Source organism: Ascidia mentula, chromosome 8 (genome assembly GCF_947561715.1).
Source record: "Ascidia mentula chromosome 8, kaAscMent1.1, whole genome shotgun sequence".
Taxonomy (NCBI): Eukaryota; Metazoa; Chordata; class Ascidiacea; order Phlebobranchia; family Ascidiidae; genus Ascidia; species Ascidia mentula.
Genome location: NC_138573.1, coordinates 15,664,865 through 15,674,655, shown reverse-complemented (window position 1 = coordinate 15,674,655; position 9,791 = coordinate 15,664,865). Strand labels below are relative to the sequence as shown.

Genomic DNA, 9,791 nt, shown 5'->3' with positions numbered 1-9,791 from the left:
TTATGATTGCCACATAAAACGTTATGTTGCAGTTCATGTCGTGTGTACACTAACAATACTTGGTATAGGTAGCTGATTCCTGATTTGCTTTTTCTATTTATTTAATCATGACTGCTATTCAATGTTGTCCGCATATCGCGTCGTTTAAGGAACAGAACGGCCTGGAGCCATTCAAGATTACACAAAAATGGCTTGTCCACTGTAGCACACCTGAAGCAAGACAGGTAACATGGCCGCTTTATTTTTGTATTGTGTGATTTATCTGCGTTTTTTTACCTGCATTATTTTTTCATATAGGTTCGGGCAAGATCCTGCACTTGTAAAGTTTGTAACTCATACTCTGGAAGATTGCACACATGTCTACACTGTATCTACTTTGGCTGCTACGAGAGGTGGGACAGCTACATAGTTACCTATGTGTTTGTGCTGTTTAATACATATGAAGAGGTCCATTGCATTCCAAAATGAACCTACGGTTTCTGTTGTTATTAGGTTTTTAAATACAATGTAAAGCTTAGCGTGATACGAATTTTTTTGCAGTATAATGCAGAAAAACATGCCACTATATTTAGGATCTTTGATAGCAGCATGGTATCACAAATAAAGAAAAATGTTGTTTTATGCTCAGGCATCATATTCATCGCCATGCACAAGACACAAACCATTTTCTTGCTATGGACCTCAGTTATGGACAGACATACTGCTTTCACTGTCAAGATTACATTTATGACAAGCAAATTGAAGAAATTTCACAGGTTAGCAAAGAAATTTTATTGCAAAACACAAGTTTTTCAACTTTATAAAACCAGTTGTCGTCAAAGTTCTATTAACTCGCTTGTTCTCAAATGAAAAACAACTTTGGGAAACCAGTAATCCAAATGTGTAGATGTAAGCAGTTTTGTACACTTTTCATTTTGTTTGTCCATTTTTTTAGAATGAATGGAGAAAAGTTTGCAAGTTCAATGGCTGGAGTGAAACTCTACTGAGTACATTGCCTTACTGGGAACCATCAGGTATCAACGAAATCTTTTAAACCACCATCGTCGCACTTTAGTATCAATCAATTTGGCCATGTTTAATCAAGTTTTTAATTTTGTTTTTAGTGTTTTACTCACATGTATAGTAATTGTGTTTTGCTTGCATTTTATAAAAACTTTTAACTGATGTTTACAAAAAGACAAAATTCCATTTCTATTTATGCAACTAATTGTTATTTTGTAGTCTTTTTAAAACTTTTTAAAAAAAATTGTTTGGAGAAGAAGTCTAAAAATGTCTGGTTTATGATTTCCTCTAATATGGCAGTAAATTTGACTTTCATATGTTTATCAGCATCGTTTTTTTCAGCATTTTAAAGCAAAAATATTTACAGGTGATGAGTTGGAATGTCTTCGATTGAATCCAAAACGAAGAAAAATTGCTTCAGACAGTTATGTTGGTCTAAGAGGGTTGGTGAATCTGGGAAACACTTGTTTTATGAACTGCATTTTACAGGTATGGGTTTTGCAGTCATTTTGAAAAATCGTTTTGGATGTAAAAGTTGCATGACTGAAAGTTTTGTATTTAAAATTTGTCAAAAACCTTTGGTATAAGACATGAAGGAAAAATGAAATTTTCAGGCATTTGTACACACCCCGATGCTAAGAGATTACTTCTTGGCTGAGAGGCACGAGTGTGAAAAAGAACAGTGTCTTGTTTGTGAAATGACCAGCCTTTTTCAGGTAACAGCACTTTGTACTCAAAGTTATTTTTCATTAATGTTATAGTAGACTAGCTTGTTGTTTTTGATTCACTATAATTTCTAGGAATTATAGAACAAGCGTTTGTTTGTAATTTTTAGGAGTCCTATCCTGGGTGCTGTCAAAGTATATACTTGGTATTTGCATTACAAAGAATTTTCTTGTTGTAACATCTTTCTTATAATTCCTTAGCTACAAACAGCATTTTTTAAGGAATTCTATGCCGGTGTTCGAACTGCTTATGTTCCATTTCGACTGCTCCACCTAGTGTGGACTAATGCACGGCATCTCGCTGGATATGAACAACAAGACGCCCATGAATTTCTCATCGCTGCTTTGGATTTGTTACATCAACACTTGAGTGCGAGGTGAGTTCTGTGGAACACTTCTGTGGTGAAAGAATAGCTTTTCTAGGTATTTGCATGGCAAACTATTCAGATGTGTGTCAGTTTAGATGGCTACAAACTTTTTTGTTTTAAGGTGTTTTCGTGGATCACAAGTGTGCATATTTTTATGATATATTTTTTATTTTACTTTTGCTGTAAAAATGTTTGCTGCCAATTGGTTAGGCAAAGAGGTAATATTAATTTAAATACAATAAAATGTTTTCCTTCAAGAATCAGAACTAATTTAAACGCCTGACAACATCCACACAAAAACACATCTGAAACCATTTTGAATAATAAAAATTAAACTTAAATTTAATCTTACAATCCTGGTCAATAGACGTTATTGCTAAAATATTATTCTTATGTTTCAGCACTGATGTTGTTAATAACAACAATAACAAGGTAATCACGGGCCGACCGTCAACAAGCTCCACTGACAACTCCCTCGGTCGGGAAATGGTTAACGGCGTAGACGAGGATAGCAACGGCAGCAGTGGGAACCCATGCGGATGTATTATCGACCAAATCTTCACCGGTGGGTGGCAGTCTGACGTCACTTGTCAGCGGTGCAGTGGCGTTTCGACCACAATCGACCCATTCTGGGACATTTCTCTCGACCTTCCTGGTAAGATGGTAAATTTGTTTGAATCTTGTGGTTTCAAAGTTACGAGTTTGAAGCGTAGCCCACGTCTGTTTGGGGCAATCTTTTTTTCTTATACTTGTGAGTCAACTGGGGCTTTTTTGATCAAGTCGTAGTCAAACAATTTCGTTAGACAACTCAACTATTTTGGTGCTAAATAAACAACATGCGATGTAAATGAATTAAATCTTTGCCAATTGTCGTAAGGTTCAATGTCAAGTCCATGGCACTGCATGTCACCCACGCAAACCAACGCACCTGGTATGGCGCCACCTATCGCCGCAGGAGTAAACGTGACTTCAGAGCAACGGCCCATGTCGCTCAAAGATTGTTTAAACAGGTAATGCGGTTTCTTCTCAATATATCCCTGATTACCGACCCGATCAGAAACCCAACATGTTGCGTGTCACGTGATTTAGGTTCACTCGACCGGAACACCTTGGCAGCGCGGCCAAAATTAAGTGCAGCCGTTGTCATAGCTACCAAGAATCCACCAAGCAACTGACGTTGAATAAGTTGCCCATAGTTTTGTGCTTTCACTTGAAGAGATTCGAACATACCAACAAGGTAACTTATTTGTATCACATATTTGTACCATGACATAGTATAATTACAGTACATGTTTTCTGTATAAGCAGTGGAGGCAACAATATTTTTAAAGTGTGCTGAGTGGGCCACTGTTTTTGTCGAAAGATTGCGACATTTTTTTGCCGAAAGGCCAAACGTTTATAACATTGCCTTTGAGCATTACGTTCGAGTTTTTATTCGTTTCACATCAATTTAAAGCAGACATCTCCATTAATTCGACTATAAAAAGTTTTGTTGTGATTGTAATCGTCATTGCAAAGAAAAACGTAAACACTGCAGTTGTTGCGCAGTGATGTGTTCAGGAAATGACAGCAGCCTCTTCTCACACATAACTGTTCGTGAACCGAGACGTGATAGGCGGTGTGTGTATTCCTGTTAAGGTAAACCACGGTGCGGAGAGGAAGTGGTATGTGTCACACGGTTTAGGTCATGCCAAAATGCCAACAACTTTACGAAATCTGTTTTTGCGGTTACATGCAAATTGTCCTTCACGTCAGAAAAAACAGGCGTTTGAGGCAAGAATAAAAGGTTTCACATTGGCCGAGTTTGCAACTTTTAGCTGCTTTTTTTGTTCTCTTTCAAAACGCGTAATGGCAAGAATTCGGTACAAGTTTCCTTATAGTGAAAGATTTTTTTTTTTATTCAAACTAAAACATTTGGATTAAGAAGCTAACCTTGACTGAAACTTTTAAACAGAGGAAAAATACATAACTCCTCGCACGACGTAGACTTTTGACCGCACCTGTATTATAGAGTGTGCCCATATCGTTCATATGAATAATTGTACCTGCTCAAGAAAGTTAGGGTTAAACCATAATACTCTTATAGTAATCCAACTTCAAGGGTTCCATTGTGACGTTTTGGGTTCGTTACGCTTGAGTACTTCGTTAAGTTGTACAACGCTTCGTGCACTTGATTGACAACAAACCGCCATAACCACCAGTCGTTTTGGAAGTTCTGTAGTACTCATGCGTGACGGAGACTATGGAAAGTCGGAGTTGGACTACCATATGAGCATACCATGATTAAACTGCATATGTTTTACCTCTACGCAATATTTTAATTTCGACTCGGTCTTTGTATAACCGGGGTTTTTATATCGTGCCTATTTTCAACAGCAGTATCCTAGAAATAGAAATATGTCCATTTTCCATTTGCGATTTTTATTGTTAGACGAGCCCGTGTCGTTGTTGGACCAAAAATAGTCATCCCAGCGTAATTAATAATGTCACCGAAATCGGGAAAAATGACTGAAACAGTTTTGATCAAAAGCGTGCGTATTTGGGGGTCAAGACCAGCATGGTAGTCCTGACTATAACAATAGTCGTACCCAATTTTAAACACGCAGATTCATCGGCGAAAAACACTCATAAAACCTGTTAAATACTCTTGTTAGTGTCTCAGCATTTACAATGTTTCCATGCGCAGTCGCGTCGTAAAATCCCGACCTACATTTCGTTTCCCATGGATCTGGACATGAGTCCATTCATGGCATCGAGACGAAGCGTAAACACCAGAGACGAAAACACTGTCGACGACGTGCTCAAGGAAAACAAGTAAGTACAGCTTGGTCGTTTTATGTCTTCCACTAGACGGCGTTGAGAGTAATTGTGCAATGTGCCTGTCGGTATTTCGCAATGTTCATATTGTCATGCTTCGACGTGTAATATACAAATTAAAAGTAGCATATGAACCATTAGTAAGTCGTGGTACAAAGTACATTATACCGAAAATCAGAAATCGGCGAAATAACAAAATGTCAAATGTCACTGAAAAGGTCATAAAACACCATATATACCGCACGTTCGGCGAATTGCTGAATGTGACATCAGTTATTCCTGTGCGCTGTACTACATTTGCACACAGACGTTCGCAGATTAAGCACTAATAATATCCGGTACTCAAAATCAATGGGACTGTTTGTTGCTAACAGTGACTCACAATTACTGTGCTCAGTGGCATAAATTTGGTGTAACCAGTGACATAAATTTGGTGTAACTAGTGACATAAATTTGGTGTAACTATAGTGACTTAAATGAATAATATAGTAATTATTGCCTGAAAAGGAGTATCTGCACGTATACGTTAAAATCTTCAACGGTATAAAAACGTCTTGGGACAGACGGTCATCGATTTAATTGAAACACAACAACGTTAAAACTAAAAAAAAAATATTGTTGCGGAACATGCGAAGTTATTCATAGCTCCACGACACTCGAACGCTGTCACGTTATAAGCTCACGCACCAGGTTTATTTTCACAAGCGCGTTCGTTCGTACCGCCAACCCTTACGAACAGGAACTAGTTGAACTGTTCGAGTTGCTCTAATCGGAGTAATTGCGCAGATGCAAAATGTATTGAAATTGCAACAACATTGCAGCCAAGCAGTTTTGCTTATCACGGTGCGCAACCAAAGGCGAATTCCTAAAAGCTGCCACTAAATCTTAGCACTAATGTGTTGATGTCTCTTGCCGTATACATAACATTTAATGCACTTTCGTATAGCTAGACCATATGTTATTGATATAATCTCAGGTCTAAGTTGTTGGCTATTCGCGCGTGTAAAAATAATGGAAAAATATAAATACAACGGGATACAAATTCGTCGCAAACCTGAACTATGTATAAGCCTCTGTAACATAGAAATCTGTGCGAATATTAAGCTAAAATGTTTGTGTAGTATTTCAAATTAAATATATAAACAAAATTACAGGTGGTTGCTTTATTCACACCAAACCGTTAACATTCGCTCAGATTTCTACATTACATAGACTTATAAGTTTGGTGTCAAATTTGCGTCCCGGTGTATTAGTATTTACCAAAATAATGCTGTTTATGGCGTCGGAACATCCCAATAAATCAACTTTACAAAACATTTAAGTTTTCCAAGGAAGGCCCGGCGAGGACGTATTGGTTGTTGACAGTCTTAAATTAGCCCATTGTCTGCGCAAAGCTATCGCATTAAACGTAACCGAATACGTTGAGTGCCGCTACGAAAACCCGTGTACGTCTTTCATGACTGATCTTACTGTAAATGTTACGCAACTTTCGAAAACCGAAAGGCCTTGGGTTACACCTCATACAGCGCTTGGGCAATACCGCGCGTCAAATCAGCCTTGTTGGGGGCAGTTGCGAAAGCTCTGTGCGTCACATTGTGACGTAATAAACAGTGTTTATTGCGGTGATTATTTCTCCATAACACATGTTGATTTCGAATGCGGTTCAAGCGGGAGGGATATTGCACTGTTTTTCATCACGTGAAATTGGTGTCCGGTCAACAATCGATGTATCTGTGACGTCATAATGTTCCTTTACACTGTTTTGCAAAACCACTGTGGTGCGGAGTTTCGATTCTAATTTGTTTTTACGCTTCGTGCTCCCTTGAACAGCATGGAAAGCCCCATTTGTGCGTAGTACAATCCAATGTGCAGCCTATATGTATCAAAAAATTACTGAATCCTAGAATTTTTTGTATTGCAACCTAACTGATTTAAACATTGGCGAGCTGATAATAAAAAAAAACGGTTTACTAGCCCAAATTTTGCGAAACAACTTGCGTGAAAAAGCATACAAATACATTCACCAATTCTCTATTAAACAATTCACAAATGTCCATCATTACAGGTACTCCCTGTTTGCTGTGGTGAATCATCATGGATCCTTGCAGAGCGGCCACTATTCAGTCTTTGTTCGTCAGCACGGAGACCAGTGGTTTCGTTGCAACGACGCCACAATACTAAAAGCAACCATACCGGATGTCATGCAATCAGAGGCTTACTTGTTGTTCTATCACAAGCAGTATCTCGATTATGACTAATAGATATGCAGAAATGTTTTCTGACAATTATAAACTTGAATTGATAATGAGTTCCAAGCTGGCATGCTGTAGAGGCACTGTTGTTTTCCCGTCGAAATTGAAAGCATCTTTCCCTTTATTTTTAATTACTCTTTGTTTTATCTTTTTTGCGACTATGGACATCGTGGACCACTTTGAAGGCCAAATACAATAGCGGCAATTGAGTTTGTATGAGTGCTTGTTGAGCATCAGAATTCTGTACAAAGATGCTGATTTGCTGCAGTACGGCTCTTCTGGCAATAATTTTATTATATCAACGTTTGTGCGCCTCTATACATTTTCCACATTGTATTATTTATATTTTTCTACATCTCAATGAAGGCTGCTGCATGGTGGCCGAACGTTGATGTAATAAAAATATTGCCAGGAGAGCCGTACTGCAGCAATAAAACATGTCTGTCATAACCGGTAGTAATTTATGCTAATTAGTATTCAGCAATTTGCATTGTCTGTGCAATGGGGAACTGGCAGCAATTGATTTTCGAGCAGTTACTGTTCAAAAAGCGGCCATACCCTAACTATATATAGGATGCCCAAAGTTGGAATAGGCGCTTGTGTCAAAAACATGCATGTTTAATTATGTACCAGACAGATTCTGTGTTTTCGTCATCGAAGAAGGGGCAAACTTGACTACTTGTAGCACTGTATATGCTCTTGGGACGTGTGGTGTTGTGAAAGAAAACGACGCCAGCCTGATTGTGACTTTAGACGTATATGGTTATTGAACTCCGTTAAGCTAACAAGCGTTGTTTGTTTTTCGTGGGCGTATGTCAACGTTTGGACCAAACCACAGTGGATGTATATTCAGCCATCACCATGATCATACCGTTATCCAAAGGTTGCAGTTTAACTACACTCAGAACGGCCTTGGTTCAACAGCACAGTTTACGTATTTTTATGGTGTAATAATGATGTAATTTGAACAACGTTGTAAACATAAAAAAACATACATCAGCATAAAGGCAATAGAAATAATATAAAACTACAAGTCTTGATGTTGGCGGAAAATAGAATCATCCACAGAACCCCAGATTAATTACAAATGCCGGCCTGAAGAATATAGCATGAAACTGCAACGTCGGTTTTTAACACAAAACAAAAAATAAAGCTTTTGGGCGGGCATCGTAGCTTGCAAGATACCAATTTTATTTTCGGACACGTGACACAATGTCACATTCCTCATTCGTTATTGGACTGGGAGTTAGCCGTTCTAAGTCGGAATGCTGGATTGCTTCAGTGGTAAGAATTCTGGAACAGTATACATGTTTAGATGGAATGCGGTGCAAACAATTTAATGTTGAATAAAAAAGCCAAATCTAAGGTGCTGTTAATTATTTTCAGTAAACGTTTCGAACCTATACTTGGTTCATCATCAGTACTAGTACCAAGCATCTTAGCTTTGTTTTTTTTAATCAAAGTTATTAACTCCACTTATGTTGCACCCAATTTAATGTGTTATACAACTACATCATGATAATCTTCACAGAGATATGGCATGAAATTAATTGCGATGTCACCAAACAACAGATTGTTTCGCTTACCCGTCATGTCCAATTAGAACAAATTTGTTGAACATTGAAGATAGCCAGTGATGTTCTAAAACAGAACAGAAGAGCTTAACTAAGGGTTGCTTTTCAGCATCAAAAGATTTGGTATTAACATGGCGTTACGAACTTTTAACGCACCTATTTCTGTTGAATGTATCTTGCTTTTTGAGGTTTGTTGGTATTCTGGGCAGTTTCCTTCACCAGAGCTCGGACGTGCTTGCGTTGCAACGAAGGCGGTGATGCTTGGAACGCACGACATATCGTAAACTTATATTAGATAGTGGCCAAAAGAAAATGCTAGGTCAAAGGTCTGTTAGCTTTAGAATGAAGCAGGTCGTTAGTTAATTGCAAACTCAGTAGTTTTGTGCAACATAAAATTTTACTGATTAAACTAGAGTGAATTAGTCGAATCAACTACAGGTAACTGAAATAGGCTACTTTGGTAGCGGCGAAAGTAGCGAATCCAACGAGCCTGCAATAACTTGATAATTTTTTTCTTTTAGCAGCTAATTACATTTATTCTCACGTCATGTACATCAACAACCTCGCTGGGACCGAAGCGATTGCGACGCATCCTGTGCCGAGCCAGGCCACTTTATACCGACAGCCTGAAAAAATTGCGAAATTTAGTATTGTTCCTTTCGACCATTGTTTCTGTGAATATGTTATTTGATCGAACGAACACGTGAAGAACAAAGACGGTGCTGGCAAGGGTTTCACCGGGTTGTTATGTTCTATTTTTGTTTTGCAACGTGGAGCAACAAGACGCGGGAACACATGAGCTGCAGGCCAGTGTATTTAGTGAGGGTTGATAGCCTTTTATCGATACTTAGGACTACTTAACAGGTCAACGCCAGTTCCAGTTAACTTGAAACAGGATCTTTCAACTATGCGCATTGATTGCACGTGCAAGTTAAGCTAGGTTCGGCAACCTATACGGACCTAAATAAAAAAATAAAAAAGTTTTTTATGGTCCGACGGCTGCTATTATGTTATGGTGCAAAGTAAGGTGATTATCTTCACCCAATAATGGGA

At 38.3% G+C, this 9,791-nt stretch overlaps 1 protein-coding gene and 1 long non-coding RNA gene across 2 annotated transcripts; one reads left to right on the top strand and one right to left on the bottom strand.

The window, feature by feature from the left end:
- Positions 1 to 37: 37 nt before the first annotated feature.
- LOC145910156 (ubiquitin carboxyl-terminal hydrolase 22-like) lies at positions 38 to 7,359 on the top strand. The gene is made up of 12 exons (XM_082997179.1): positions 38 to 224; positions 298 to 392; positions 629 to 755; positions 935 to 1,013; positions 1,370 to 1,491; positions 1,617 to 1,718; positions 1,950 to 2,104; positions 2,497 to 2,750; positions 2,973 to 3,105; positions 3,185 to 3,332; positions 4,782 to 4,909; positions 6,978 to 7,359. Exons 1-12 carry the CDS (start codon positions 108 to 110, stop codon positions 7,168 to 7,170), a joined length of 1,653 nt encoding a protein of 550 aa, XP_082853305.1. The 5' UTR covers positions 38 to 107; the 3' UTR covers positions 7,171 to 7,359.
- A 740-nt stretch (positions 7,360 to 8,099) lies between these two features.
- On the bottom strand, positions 8,100 to 9,314 carry LOC145911813 (uncharacterized). The gene is made up of 3 exons (XR_014403265.1): positions 8,895 to 9,314; positions 8,751 to 8,805; positions 8,100 to 8,457 (listed from the first exon to the last, which is right to left on the bottom strand). It is a non-coding gene; the product is annotated as an uncharacterized LOC145911813 (long non-coding RNA).
- Between the last annotated feature and the right edge of the window lie 477 nt (positions 9,315 to 9,791).

What these genes read in the sequence shown, in the direction of transcription:
- LOC145910156 (XM_082997179.1), top strand. Translation starts at nt 108, where the DNA reads ATGACTGCTATTCAATGTTGTCCGCATATCGCGTCGTTTAAGGAACAG. An exon ending in GCCTTACTGGGAACCATCAG is followed by an intron (nt 1,014 to 1,369) that starts GTATCAACGAAA and finishes AAATATTTACAG; the next exon opens with GTGATGAGTTGGAATGTCTT. An exon ending in TTATGAACTGCATTTTACAG is followed by an intron (nt 1,492 to 1,616) that starts GTATGGGTTTTG and finishes TGAAATTTTCAG; the next exon opens with GCATTTGTACACACCCCGAT.